Consider the following 15848-nt stretch of genomic DNA (forward strand, 5'->3'; position numbering starts at 1 on the left):
GAGGATATTTGATTGGTCCTAAAAATTGAGGATCCTGAAAAGACAACACCAAGGTGAACTCATTGCACCCTCAGATTGTGAAGGGTTTATTTTACCTGTATATTCCCCCCTCTAGAGTGGCAAATACATCTCTACTTTTTCTTCTTGCATTATTGCTAACCCTTCCTGTGATGGTTTGAATGAGACTGTCCCTCGTGGACTTATAGACTAGAATACTTGGTCCCAGGTTTGTGGAATTGTTCAGAGGAATTAAATAGTTTGCTCTTGAGCCTTTCTGAGCCCTGGCAGTGCGCGTTGTGGAGCTCGGCCAGCCTGCTCCGTCCTGACTCACCGCTGTTCGCTCCTGCTGAGGAACAAGTCGGTCAGGAAGCCTCGCCTAGGCCATGGCCTTTAAAGATACCGGAAAGACGCCTGTGGAGCCCGAAGTGGCAATTCACCGAATTCGAATCACGCTCACCAGCCGCAACTTGAAGTCGCTGGAGAAGGTTTGTGCGGACTTGATCAGAGGCGCCAAGGAAAAGAATCTGAAAGTGAAAGGACCGGTGCGCATGCCTACCAAGACTTTGAGAATCACTACCAGAAAAACACCTTGTAGTTAAGGTTCCAAGACCTGGGATCGATTCCAGATGAGGATCCACAAGCGACTCATTGATTTACATAGTCCTTCTGAGATTGTTAAACAGATTACTTCCATCAGTATTGAGCCGGGAGTTGAGGTTGAAGTCACCATTGCAGATGCCTAAGACAACTGAATAAATCGACTTAATAGTCAAAAAAAAAAAAAAAAAAATAGTTTGCTCTTGAAAGAAGCATGTTTCTAGGGGTAGGATCTGAGATTTTAAATGTCTGTTCTGCCATGTACTTAAATTTCCAGATAACTCAATGGAAAGTAATAAGAAATCAGATTATTATTCGGGTAAAATGAAACAGAAGCTGTACACATGGCTTGAGCCTATAGTCATAGTTAGGATGAAGCAGTATCATCAGTTGTTTGAGGTTAGTCTGATCACAGTAAGATTATGTTACAATAAAGATACAAGAGAGAAAGAGAGAAAGAAAAGAAGAAAGAAAGGAGAGAAGGAAGGAAGAAAGGAAGGAAAGAAGGAAGGAAGGAAGGAAAGAGAGAAAGGAAAGAAGAAAAGAAAAGAAAAGAAAAGAAAAGAAAAGAAAAGAAAAGAAAAGAAAAGAAGAGAAAAGAAGAGAAAAGAAAAGAAAAGAAAAGAAAAGAAAAGAAGAGAAAAGAAAAGAAAAGAAAAGGAAAAAGAAAAGACCAAAAAACCCAAAAAAACAACAAAAAAAAAACCATAGCCCATCAATTTCTGGAGTTTGAAGGTAAGAGAAATCTTAAATTAGTCAGAGAAGAAGACAAATGAAACATTAGAAATCCGATTGAAATTTTTTTAGTTCTAATATTCTGGGTAAGTAAAATAATCTCAGTCTAAGCCTAATGCTTCTATGTCTGACTCAGAAAAAAAACATAATTATATCGTAAAGATATTGTGTAGTAAATATAGATGTGGTTTCAAAATAATGTATAAATAATGTATATTTTCTTTCTGTGATAAACAGGCTAGATATGGAATGCTCTTTAAATAAATAGGGATAGTCATACATTATTAGCTAAAGCTGCAAAATAAATAAGTTGGTAATTCTAAATTCTCCTGAGAGTTAAAGTGAGAAATTCTCATAGGATTATGAGGAGTTATGTATTTCAAATTCTCAAGTGTTTTCCAATCACTTTATCCAGGAGTTAGGATGAGAACAAGTCTTCTTAGGGGTTTACCTGAAAGCTGCTCTTAGGAAAGAAGAATCTGTCTAGGTGAGTTGTTATGTATGAAATTCTTTGGGACCAAGTCAAGATCAAGACTTAAATTAGACAAACCTGAGTTTGTGTTGCTGAGATATGTTCTTTCTGATTTATGTTACATTTCCCTATTAATAAAATAGGAATAGTTATACAGCTTTTTGTGTATTCCTCCATGAGATGGGATTCATGAAAACGTCACAATAATTGGAGAAAGATGTAGGTTCCTGAAAAAAGTCAAACTAAGGATACTTTTCTTCCAAAGGGACATGACAATATTGTTAAAATTAAAAGAAAATGAGTCTCATTAATTCCAAAATTCTAAATCTCGTTTTATAGCATTTATATGTGTTTTTTTAATAAGAGGAAGCCCAGGTGACATCTTTTAGATTGTGTAGTTAGCATACAATTTCTTAATTTTAGTCCCCACTTTATCTTCAGTATAATTATCTGGAAACATTAGAGGACAATGGGGGCAGTGAGTGGCTACAAATTTTACAAAAGAAAGAAATTGTTGATGAGTGAAAAAAAGGAAAACTAAGTTCAAAGAGAAAAATATCAGAGAGAAACAACCTTTGTAAGTACATGCATTGCTTTGTTATAGAAAATCCCATGTGGCATTCATGTTAGAAATCTAATTAAGTTTGAGAAAAAGTACATTTTAACTATGTACTAAAAAAATCAAACAAGCAAAGCTTCTGTGAATATGTGCATATGTGAAACATTTTGTCAACGATCATGTTGTTAAAGAAGAAAACATAAAATAATAGATGTTTAATGACTAACAGAGACAGAGAAATGATAAGCAGGTGCTCTCATCTCTTACAGAGCTTGGTGCTTCTGAGTATAAATGTGGTCTCAGACAACACACACATGAAGCCATGGTTTCAGTTTTTATAGTAAGTAGTTACAGTGCAACTCTACTAAAAAATTCAGCACAGGTTAAATAGCTTATATGGCACCTGCCTGCTTTATTCCTTCTTTGTGCTAGTGAACTTGTTTCCCTGTCATTCTCAAAGTGGCTCATTTGGTCAATTATCTTGATTTTACAGAAAACGTTTAATTTTTTTTTAGGTTAACCATATTTTATGAAATATTTTTGCTCTTCATTCCATTATAAGGTTGTATTTGAAGACTGTTAAGTAATATTGGACAGGCACACCACATTCTCATCCATAAAAATACAAACAACATCAAGAATCAATCAACATAAATGAATCTTGTACTTAATAAATTCTAATGAAAATGCTGGCTATGCTGGAGGAGTTTTTAACCTTAAATTGTCTCAGTAAGTAACAATAGTATCTTCTGTTAGTACAAAGTTAAAACTTCATATTAATTTTTCCTCTATTAAGTTCATGTCAGTAGAGACATTTTTCTTGCTATTACCCTGGTCTAAGACACCATTTTCTTTAAACTGGATAGTAAAGATAATATCTCAACTAGTTAGCATCTCCTATTATCCATATTCTGTTCTTTGTACAGAATAGTTCAAATGTCAGGTAAGTCATATTATATTGTTTTGTTGTCTAACATTTGGCAATGGCTAACTTGTCATATATAATGAAATTGTGCCCTATACAATGATCTAAAGGCTTACAAGATCTGAAAAGATCGTATCTTGATTTACTTTGACCAGGTCCATCCCCTAGGTCATTGACTTTAAATCTACTCATTCCACAGGTCATTAACTTTTTCTACTCATTCCACAGAGATTTTCCATGATGATATTTCTATCTGAAGCCTCATTTTAGATATCACCTTAGATCCCTCTTCACTGTTGCTAATACTAGTTATGAATTCCATCTTAATGAAGTTTGACCACTATACTGAACATGATTGTTTATTTAAGACTCATTTGACAACTCATGCCATATTATTTTCAGGGAAACTAATATAAACATACATTTAATATAATTCTATTTCTTAATGTTCTACCTCCTCTTTCTACAGAGAAAGGAAATAGCTTGATTTCTATTTTCTACTACTGTATATTCATTTACTAGAGATAACTAATAAATATATTAAAATGACCTCATAAATTAACTATTAAACAAATATAAAGATTGTATTTCATCTAAGTAACTCCTAGCATGTGCATGTGCGCACACACACACACACACACACGCACACACACATGCACACACAATCAAGCTTACAAACCATCTATAATGTGGTATAATTTCTTTAGGAAATTCATTTTGTATTGATTGATAAGTGTGAATACCAAGACTAAGCTGGAATTAAACTGAGAGATTCAGAACAGTTCTTTAATGGTATATTTTATTAGAACTTGGCTTCAAATAAAAATTCTCATAAGATGGTAAGGTTAATTCTAATTTCTTTTTATGAAATAGATGGCATAAAGCATTTCCCTTTGGTATAGCATGAAACAAAATAATTCATATTATTAAAATGTTTTGTTCTTCACTAAAAACCATAAAATAAGTTCCTCATGAAGTTTGCTAGTAAGATCTTTTTCTAGGCTAACCCAGCACTCCTGAGATGCCAAACAGCATTCAACTAAGAGGAAAGAGAATGAACGTGACTGAATTCATCCTCATGGGACTAACACAGAATCCCCAGCTTCAGAGAATTCTATTTTTTGTGTTACTCATCACCTACATTATTACTGTCACAGGAAACCTGCTCATAGTGGGGACCATAATCTATAGCCAGTCTTTGAACTCCCCAATGTACTTTTTCTTGACTTTTTTATCTCTGATAGATGCATGTTATTCCTCTTGTACAATCCCTAAGATGCTGGTAGACTTGCTCTCAGAAACAAAAACCATCTCATTCAATGGCTGCATATTGCAACTTTTTGTTGAACATTTCTTAGGAGCTTCAGAGATTGTCCTTCTTGTGGTTATGGCTTATGACCGCTATGTGGCCATCTGCAGACCTCTGCACTATGCCTCCAGGATGAACCACCATACGTGCTGTCTTCTAGTGGGAATATGTTGGATAGTGGGTTTTCTACATTCCTTTGGTCAGATACTTGTTACTCTCTGGATTCCCTTCTGTGGCCCCAATATCTTGGATCACTTCTTTTGTGACATCTTCCCCTTGCTACAACTTGCCTGCACTGATACTTTCCTTCTTGGTCTCCTGGTTGCTTGCAATGGTGGTGTAATCCCTGTAATCACCTTCATGATGCTGTTGATGTCCTATGCAGTCATTCTTTACTCCTTGAGGACACATAGCACTGCAGGGAGGAAAAAGGCTCTCTCTACCTGTGGCTCCCACATCACAGTTGTTGTACTGTTTTTTGTGCCATGTATTTTTATGTATATGCGACCAGTGGCAACCTTTCCCATGGATAAAGCAATAGCAGTGTTTTATATCATCATCACACCTTTGTTAAATCCTGTTATCTACACTGTAAGGAACACAGAGGTAAAAAATGCCATTAGAATGCTCTTAAAAAGAATGTACTTGTGAATTACAAATGACATATCATGAATATTTTCATCTTCTCGTGTTCTTTATGAATTTGTATTTTTTATCACAATGGTACCTGTTGCAGAATATTTGATCACATTGTGAACTCCAAGATCATATTATCTACTGAGAAAAAAAAAAAAAAACTCTTTCTATGTATGGTTTGGTACAGTCATTAGCATAAAAATTTAATCCCTCTTACTTGAATACAGACATGCCTTTAGGACACACTTTAAATTTCAAATAATGAAGGTAAAGTTAATTTGTAGAAGGAAGCACCCATGTTTGAAAGTGATGTCCAAATGAGTGGCAGAAAAAAATGATGAATCAGAGTCAGATTTGGCAGAATACAATATGCTTAACTCATGAGAAAAGAGAGAAAAGAAAGGCTACTTAAGAGAAAATAGCACAAAGAGAAAAAGAGAGGAAAGGAGATAGTTTTACTAGACAGTTATAGAAAAACAGGTTACAGAGAATAAGCTAAATGAAGGTGAAGGAAAAAACAAACCAGAGAATGAAAAGGTGTCATAAGATTACAACATATTGCCAAAGTTATTATGAGACCAAGAGGAACATTTAAGTCAGAGGCCAATACAGAAAAAGGTAGTGTGGATGAAAGACCCACAATGTGAGGACTCCCCCACGTTCTGACTCAGGAGAGGCGACACCCCAAATCACACAAGAAACGGTCTTGCTGCAACTGCAAGAGGATTTTTTATTCGAGAGCGTTCTCAGGCCCATGGTCATACACCACGCAGGGGTAGAGGACCATGGCGCCCTGAGTAGCTGTATAAGGGGGTATTTAAAGGAAGAAACCACAACTCAAGGAAGTGGGGAGGGTGTTGTTGGAAAAATACCAAAGATACCAGTTAAGAGTCACAAGGAAGTGCAAAGTCACAAGAGTCACAGAGAATACCTGGTAATTGTTCTGGTTAACTCTCAGTTTCTAAGAGCCCCTAACAATAGCACATTTGCATGGCAGTTTCCNGNNTTGGTCAGGGTGACTTTCTTTGAATGAACACTCTTTGAACCCAGGAAGCAGGTAGGTGGAGGAAGGAATGTGGCTATCAAGGTATGATTAGCATACCTTGGAGCAATGAGTCACAAAGGTCACATTCCCAAGCCTCGTCCTAAAGGCCTAGAATTTTGTTATTTCTTCATTGAGAGGACTTTTGAGCAAGAATGGCTGAGTTGACAGGCAGAAAGACTTCAGAAAAAACTGGGAAGGGGTGCACCTATTCAGCAGTGAGTCTCAAAAGCTAAAAACTTTCTAGGTCTGGATTAGATTTTACAGAGGCTAGAAACTTTAAGAACTAGGGCTAAGTTAGCAGACTGAGTCAATAGGCTTTGGCAATGATTATATCAGGTGAATAAAAGTTACTTTTACAATATCCCTTAATACACGAGTGGTAAATTTCAAGGCCTTCAGATGATCACAGTATAGTTTATATATGCTTATTTCTAAATACATTTAGAAATTTATGAAATTAGAAATTAACCACACTAGGCAATTAACAAATAATAATAAAAGAATTACAGCAAAATGCTGTACTATAATTTTGTGCTTTGGAGAGCATGTCTCCATGGGAAATGAGGGGGCAGTTAGGTTCAAAGAAACTCAAGACCTGGTGTTAGTTCAAAATTGACCTCTAAGTTTATTTTAGTTCTGTTTAAGCAAAACAAAACCTGGTTAAAATTTATTCTGGTAAAAATTAACTCAGGTCCACACTCACAATAAAGCAAACATAAATCTCTTTGCAAAACAAAGTAAACAAAATACAGATCAGACATGATTACCTCAAAATTCTTTGTAAAGTCCATAAAGGTAGGATCTATAGATTGACTAAGAAAAGCAAATATACAATAAGGGTCAGGAGGATTCAGAGCTGGAATAATGTGTAGCCATACAGTTAGAGAAAAAGTCATCATACTAGTAAATACATGTGCTCTCGGCCTTCTTGGCAGATAATGTGTACATTATTTCTTCCCTTGAATGAACAACCCTTCATGGTTATCAATCTAGGTGCCCCTAGTGCTCATCTTTGAACACAAAGACCTAAATCCTTCCTACAGTTTATTTTACAATACAAAAGAATGACATGACATTTAAAAATAATGAAATTTTTATTTTTTGGAATTTTATATTTCTTTTTCACATCATATTTGACCTTGGAACCAAGAACAAGTGCAGAGTACTGTGTATAAAGTTCTTTAGACCACTTAGCTGACTCTTGCATCTCACCTAAGGGGAAGAAACCAATATGACTATTGCATTTTCATCAATGAGCAAAAATGAGTTCAGAAAAGTAAAATATGTAGCTAAAATTAAAAGGGATTGGTGACCACAATTCATACTTCTATATTTAAATGTAATGGTCTTTCAAATATTTCAAGTACTGTAAATATCAGAGCTTTGGGTTAAAACATATCATTTGTAGCCTTTAGAAAGGTTTTATTTTCTTATTTCAGAATTCTATGATTCCTCTAAATGAATAATCAGTTGGTATCTGAACAACTCTTTGGTATCTAAAGCAGTTTAGAATACAATTTAAAAGAAAAATGATACTTATAAGAATTATTGGAACATATTTGATAATTTCACTTTAAAATATACAGGTTCTTATTCTGTTGAATGAAAATTATTAGTGATTATAAAATTATGTTTAAAGAAGATAAGTTTATAATAATGAAATTAATTATAATTGATAACTGATCATTACTCTACAAAATTTTTCTTGCTTATTATCGCCTTTATAATCACATATGTGCTAAAAGATAGGCTAGATAATGTTGAGAGCTGAAGATGGTATGGTAGTCCATGGTTTATGCTGTGGACTTCTCACATGACGTAAGTACCCAAAGAATTTGGTCAACTTTTCTGAGCTCTCCAATCTTTATTTAGATAAATTCCAGTTAGAAAAAGAGAGAGAGAAGTATATCCTGTCATTTTCTAGTCATTCTCTTCTGTTGCTATACATCTACATTCAGGTTATACCTTTAAGGTTTATAATAATTATACTTTAGATATGTTAGTCCTTGGATTTTATAGTTCGTCCTCATGATTATATTATTTGTCACTTACTCAGAGCATGAGTTATTTTTCCTTTCATGATGAAACTATGCAAAAAGAATCTATGTAGAAACAAGCATGAAATGAAGAAGTACAAATATCAAGTCACTATGGGACATCATGGAAAAAGGGGATGTAAGAAAGGATGCAGGGCCCAGTACAGAGAACTTTGTTAGTTCTTTATATTAATAATTAATATTTAAGTTCAAAGGATGATCGTATACTCACCCCTAAACACAACATTTATACAACCTACTCTAAGGCTATGAACCCTATAGAGGAAGAGGTAGAAGGGAAATTAGAGACAGAAAAATGAGAAAGGGGTTGTACTGGCTAGTTTTGTGTCAACTTGACACCGCTGGAGTTATCACAGAAAAAGGAGCTTCAGTTGAGGAAATGCCTCCATGAGATCCAACGGTAAGGACTTTTCTCAATTAGTGATCAAGGGGGAAAGGCCCCTTGTGGGTGGGACCATCCCTGGGCTGGTAGTCTTGGGTTCTATAAGAGAGTAGGCTGAGCAAGCCTGGGGAAGCAAGCCAGTAATGAACATCCTTCCATGGCCTCTGCATCAGCTCCTGCTTTCTGACCTGCTTGAGTTCCAGTCTTGACTTCCTTTGTTGATGAACAGCAGTATGGAAGTGTTGGCCTAATAAACCCTTTCTTCCCCAATTTGCTTCTTGGTCATGATGTTTGTGCAGGAATAGAAACCCTGACTAAGACAGGGGTTGTTTATATTGTCTTCTAGGTGTGGTACAGCCATTACAATCATAAGTTCACAGCTCCTGTGGTTGTCTGCATGAGGCCTATGCTGGGTTGTCAAACAACCATTGATGAAGAGCATGGAGCCATATTCACCTCTGCTTAATTGTTGGCTTTTTTGATAGACTCTGAGAAAGGAGGAGTCATTTTCTTTAGTTTGGTGTCCATTGCTGAGCCTACCAAGCTTCACTCTATTCTTCCAAATAGAGGGACACACATAATATCCTTAAACTTAGCAGCCACAGACCAAAGACATAATTTCAGGAATTCAGGGCAGGGACTTGATAGAAAGAGGCAGTAAATGGGATTTCAAAGAGATTAAGAGGAAAGGTATGAGACTAATAGATCAGAATGTATTATATACTCATACAAAACTGTCAAGGAACAAATTAAATTAATGAAAAAGGGAAAATTGATCTAATCAGACTAAAGAATTTGTAAAAATTATAAAGCACCTTATGCATCTGAAGTGCTCTAAAATTAAAATAAAATTAAATCATAAAACCCTTTTATAAAAGGCAACATTGCATTTACCATGAATAATCCTCATATTTATTAAAGTAGATTCACTTACAAATAAATAAGAATACATACCAAAGTCACTGAATTAATATAACTTAAAATCTAATCCTCCGTGTACTTATCTATGACTTCACAATTTCAGCATTGAAAGCCTCTGTACATGGTTTGTATTTAGCTTTGATTAGACTAATAAAAGAAAATACCTTTGGAATAGTGAGATGATTCAGTGGGTAAATGTACTTGCTAGAAAACCTGGTAACCTGAGTTGGACTCCAGGATCCCATTGTAGAAGAACTAAATAAATGGTAAATTGTCATTTAACTTCTATTTGTACACTGTGATATATCCACATTCACACATATATGCACAGAGGGCCACCTACATGTACACTCAGATGGGCACACAAACTCACACACAAAATAAAGTAAATGAACATTATATATATATATATATATATATATATATATATATATATATATATATATACTCAATACCAACATTTTAGAGTTAAATACATGGATACATTATATTTATTCACCATACCTAATTTTAAAGAAGAAAATAATCTGGATATTATGATAATTTTAACTTATATACGACTTTTTTTTAAAAGTCTAATTTATTTATAAAATTATACTTAAATATTTTCCTTGTAAAACATGTTTACTCTGAGTAATGACTAATATGTCAAATTATCCAGAAATTTAGTCATCTTGGTAGAAACTTTAGAATTTGTAATGCAATGATACACGGAGATAAGAATTTTTAAAAAGTGGTTATGGAAGGGATGTTGAATACATTTTGTAAGGACAAATGTATAGCCTTTGGTCACTAGATTCTTATACCCTATATATGACATTTTTTTTTTCTAAATTTGCTTAGTCTGATCTGAATATTTAAAGTCGCTTTATAGTTTCATAAAATGAACAGAAATAATGTTATTTCACTATTGACTAACAATTTCTCCTATATTTATAAATAAAATATTGTCCCAACCTCCTTGCTGCAACCTGCGCCATAGCTGCCACTGCTCCAGCAGTCACGCAGTCACTGAATCAGAGAACGTGGCTGTGCCTCCCACATACGCTGATCTTGGCAAGTCTGCAAAGGATGTCTTCACCAAGGCTTTGGCTTAATAAAACTTGATTTGAAAACAAAGTCAGAGAATGGATTGGAATTTACCAGCTCAGGCTCTGCCAACAAGGAAACCACCAAAGTGAATGGCAGCCTGGAAACCAAGTACAAATGGACTGAGTATGGGCTGATGTTTACAGAGAAGTGGAACAGAGACAACACCCTGGGTACTGAGATCACCGTGGAAGACCAGCTTGCTCGTGAACTGGAGCTGACCTTTGATTTATCTTTCTTGCCTAACACTGGGGAGGAGGAGGGAATTGCTAAAATCAAGACAGGGTACAAGAGGGAGCTTATCAACCTTGGCTGTGATGTGGACTTTGACATCTCTGGGCCCTCAATCGGGGCACTCTGGTGCTTGGCTATGAGGGTTGGCTGGCTAGCTACCAGATGAATTTTGAGACCTCGAAGTCCTGAGTGACCTAAAGCAACCCTGCAGTTGGCTACAAGATGGACGAATTCTAGTTTCATACTAATGTGATCTACAGGACAGTTTGGTGGCTCCATTTACCAGAAGGTGAACAAGAAGTCAAAAAGTCAAGAAGTCAAGATCAACTGCTGTCAATCTTGCCTGGACTACAGGAAACAGTAACACTTGCTTTGTAATAGCAGCCTGTTTTTTTGGCCAAAGGGAAAACTCCAGCCTGATTGGCTTAAGATACACTCAGACCCTAAAACCAGGTATCAAACTGACATTGTCAGCCATGCTGGAATGGCAAGAACTTCAATGTGGGCGGCCATGAGCTTGGCCTAGGACTGGCATTCCAAGCAGAAATGAATATTGTATAATCGTTTAATTTTAAACTATTTTGCAGCATAGCTTCAGAATTTAGTGTGCCTTTTAATGTTGTATGCTGGGGATGTGAGAGTTGATGAATACCAAGTTAGACCTTCAGGCTAAGGATGACTCGGCTTTAAGGTGTTTACCATTTCAGAGGTACAGCAGAAACCCCATTCCAGAAAGAGTCCGTTTTAGCTGTAGGCGTGGGTTGGAAAGGAGCCCCTCTAGAGATGCCAGGCTGCAAGTGGAAGCTGGGAACGTGTGGGCACTTTGTAAATCTGTGTCCAGTCCTCAGATGAAATTGTGATTTCCCAAGCATTGAACCCTAGTGTCCAGATCCTATCTGCTCAGAAGCATGTACACACTTGGGTGAAAGGAACGTGCTTCATACAGATCTTCACGCTTGTTCCCATCATGCCCTGTTCCCACCCTAGCCCATCAGTTACCTGTTTTACACCAGAAGTAGTCTTTAGGGTGTGGTTAGCTATTTCTTTTTTGCCATTCTAGGGTGGAGAGGGTGGACATGATGGAGCCAGTAATTCTTCCTTGTGTTGTGGTGTGGTTTTATTTTGCCATTGCACCAGAGTATGAAATAGCTTCCGGGTTCTCTAGCTCTGTGCTGGGCAGTCGATTGTGGTCACACCCTGACAAGATGAGGGATCTCAACTGACTCCTCTTGTAGCCTCACCACTGTTTTGTAGCAGTTTAATGAGTACATTGTAGAGTCTTCAATTTTGTGTGGAATTAGCTCCTCCCCTTCAAATGCTGTTATTAACATCCCTTAAAATAAACTTGAATAAAATATTGAAGCCTCAAAAAAATGGTATGCAAAGAATGCCACAGCAGCTGTGGAAATTCCTAGGGTAGTTGAAAATGACAACCATAGCTACCAAATGTGTGACTAAATACTTGTCTCTAAATACTAGTTTAAAAATATCACACAGATCTTTCCCCATTCTTTAGCCTGGTGCTTTGTCTCAATGATGCTCTCTTTTGCCATACAAAAGCTTTTTTTTACTGCTAATTTTAGTGCCTGTGCTTATAGTTTTCTCTTCAGAAAGTTTTTTTTTTCCTGTGTCAATGAGTTCAAGATTATTCCCCAATTTTTCTTATATCAGATTCAGATATCTGCCCTTATGAGTACCAGATATCTGGTCCTCAATATACTCAGACTTGTATTTGTATTTGTCATGTATTTTTTTTAATATCTTTTCTCTTTTCCCCTAAGAACACATTTCTGTCTTAAAAAAAATAATCAGGTCTCAGTAGCAGAATAGACCTTATGTCTGAGAATTTAATTGATTCCACTGATTATAGAGTCTGCTCTTGTGACAATATCATGGTGATTTGATTGCTATATATTTGTAGTATAATTTGAGATTGGATATGATAATACCTCTAGCAGTTTGTTAGTGTTCAATCCATTAGTGTTTTAGGTATTTTGGGTTTTTAATATTTCTAATGAAGCAGAAGTGAAGAATTTTGTTGAAAATTTAATGGGATTTGTAGATTTGTCTTGGAAAGATGGCCATATTAACCCAATAAAGCCATGAGCATGGGAGGTCTTGCCCTGTTCTGATACCATCTTTAATTTCTTTCTTCAAAGTCTTAAAGTTTTTATTGTAAGACTCTTTCACTGATGTGGTCACAGTTGCCAGAAGACATTTTTGAAGCTATTGTAAAAGATATTGTTTCGCTGATTTCTCTCTCTGTCATTATGTCATTTGTATGTAGGAAAACTACTGATTATTGTGTTTTAATTTTGTATCATGCTACTTTGCTGATGGTGTTTAATACCTTGAAATTTCTTGTTGGAGTTTTGTGGTCATTTATATGTACAATCATATTTATCTTTAAATACAGATACTTTGACTTATTCATCTACAATTTGTATTTCTCAGACCTCTTTTAGTAGTCTTATTATTCTAGATAAGATTAGAAGTACTATACTGAATAGGTAGGAAGAGAATGGAAATCATGGTCATGTTTGTGATTTAAGCAAATTTCTTTGATTTGTACTCCATGTGGGTTGATGTTGGCTGTGAATTTTTGCCTTTATTATGTTCAAGAATGTCCCTGGTGTCCTTAGATTATCCAGGACTATTATGATGAAGGGGTGGTAGATTTTGTCAAAAGGCTTTTGTGCATTTGATGAGATTATCATGCATTTTTTGTTCCAGCTTTCTAAATGTTTGATTAGATTTATCAGTTTCCATGTTAAGTCATCCCTGTATCTCTGTGATGAAGTCTACTGGGTAATAGTAGGTTATCATTCTGAGCTGTTCAATTTGCTTTAAGAATTTTTTTATTGAAAATTTTGAATCAACAATCATGAGGAGAGTTGGTGTGTAATTTTTCTTTGTTATAGGATCCTTGTTTACTTTAGATATCATGGTATTTGTGACCTCATAAAATAATTAATCAATGTTCCTTTTGTTCTGTTCTGTTTTGTTTTGTTTTACATAATTTGAGGAGTATTTGCATTGAATTTTATTTCAATATGAGATAGAATTTTGTGATGATTCTATCTGGATTTGGGATTTTATGGACGACTTAGAAATACTGCACTTATTTCCCTAGGGTTTATGGGTCTGTTTAAATTACTTGCCTGGTCTTCAGTTAACTGTAGCAGGTTATTCATATCAAAAAATTTATCCATTACTTTTAACATGTACAACTTGGTAGAGTATAGGGTTTTAAAGTATGTTTTTATGGTTCTCTGGATTTCCTGGGTGTTTATTGTTTTCTCTCCCATTTCACTTCTAATTTCATTAACTTTAGTTTTCATTCTTCATCTTTCAGTCAATTTAGCTAAGCATTTACAATCTTATTGACCTTCTCAGACAAACAAACAAACAAAACAAACAAAACTCACACAAAGCCAAAAGAAAAACGAAAGGAAAAACAAAAATCCCAACCTCTTTATTCTGTTGAATTATTTTGTCTTGTTTATTGTTTGTTTCCATTTCATTGATTTCAGCCTGAGAATGTTTCTTACAGTCTACTCCATTTGGATATACTTTGGGTTTGTTTGCTTGTTTGTTTGTTTTCCTAGGACTTTCAAGTGTATCATTAAGTTACTTATATGAGATCTCTCTATTTTTTAATATAAGCACTGTGTACTATGAGCTACTTAGAATTAGTTCCTCCTACAACTCCTTCATTGAGTTTCAGAAGTCTGGGTATGCTATATGCTCATATTTATTCTATTCTAAAAAAAAAATTTCTTTTTTTTCTAATTTCAGTCAACCCACTTTTTTAATTTAGTAGAGTTGCTCAGTTTGATGATTTTGTAAGGTTTCTGTTGTTTCTGTTACGGTATATTCTTTTGTGTTTGGGTAAAATATTTTGTAAATATCTGTTAGGTCCAAATGGTTTATGACATAATATTCTATAATTTCTATGTCTAGATTTTGTCTACATGACTTGAATATTGAGGGGAGTAGGGTAATTAAATCACCCAACTTCACTGTGTGACAGTGATTCTGTAACTTAAACAGTAGTAGTGTTTCTTTTATGCAATTGGTTGTCCTTGTACTTGTTGCATAAGGTACTTAGTACACAATATCCTCTTGGTGAATGTTCCCTTTGATAACTATACAGTATCCTTTCCTATCTCCCTATCTCTTTGATTAGTTTTTTTTTTTTTGTAGAAGTCTATTTTTTCATATATTAAAATGGATACACCAGCTTCCTTCTTGTGTCTACTTTCTTTTGCCATCCTTTTACCCTGATATGATATCTATCCTTGCTAAGATGTGTCCCTCACATGCAACAGATGGATCAATCCTGTTTTCACATCCTTTCTTCTAGAGTTGTTTTAGTTGTTTTATGTTGATATTGTTTTGTTTTGTTTTGGTTTGGTTTGGTTTTTTGTTTGTTTTTAGAATTGAAACTATTGATGTTTAGAGTTATCAATGTGTTGTGGTTTTTGTTGTTTTGTTGTTGTTGTTTCGTTTTTCTTTTCCTTTCACTTTGTTGTTTTGATGGGTGGTTTTCAACCACTTTTTTTTTTTTTGATTTGGAGTTCATAGGTGATTTATTCCATGTGTTTCATTCGTTGTGATTGACCATTCAGGCTGAAATTTTCTTTCTAATATATTATGTGGTGTGTATACTTCAATTTATATATATACACTGTTTAAATTTGGTTTTCTCATGCAATACATTTTATCTGTATACTGTGATTTAAAGTCCTTTGTAGAGTTGAGCTGGCATCTGTGCTCCCTTGGAGTCTGTAGAACACATTCAGGTGCTTCTCACTTTTAGAGTCTCCATTGAGAAGAAAAGTGTAATTCCAAAAAGCTACCCTTTGTATGTTACTTGATCTTTTC

At 35.1% G+C, this 15848-nt stretch overlaps 1 protein-coding gene and 2 pseudogenes across 1 annotated transcript; all 3 read left to right on the forward strand.

Moving 5' to 3' along the window:
• Nucleotides 1-383: 383 nt before the first annotated feature.
• On the forward strand, nt 384-790 carry LOC110290084 (annotated as a pseudogene).
• A 3505-nt stretch (nt 791-4295) lies between these two features.
• LOC110289763 (olfactory receptor 140-like) lies at nt 4296-5251 on the forward strand. The gene has a single exon (XM_021156132.1). The coding sequence runs from the start codon at nt 4310-4312 to the stop codon at nt 5246-5248; it is 939 nt and encodes a 312-aa protein (XP_021011791.1). The 5' UTR covers nt 4296-4309; the 3' UTR covers nt 5249-5251.
• Nucleotides 5252-8091: 2840 nt separating this feature from the next.
• On the forward strand, nt 8092-11522 carry LOC110306572 (annotated as a pseudogene).
• The last annotated feature ends 4326 nt before the right edge of the window (nt 11523-15848 follow it).

The sequence above is a fragment of the Mus caroli genome, chromosome 2, assembly GCF_900094665.2.
Source record: "Mus caroli chromosome 2, CAROLI_EIJ_v1.1, whole genome shotgun sequence".
NCBI classification, from domain to species: domain Eukaryota; kingdom Metazoa; phylum Chordata; class Mammalia; order Rodentia; family Muridae; genus Mus; species Mus caroli.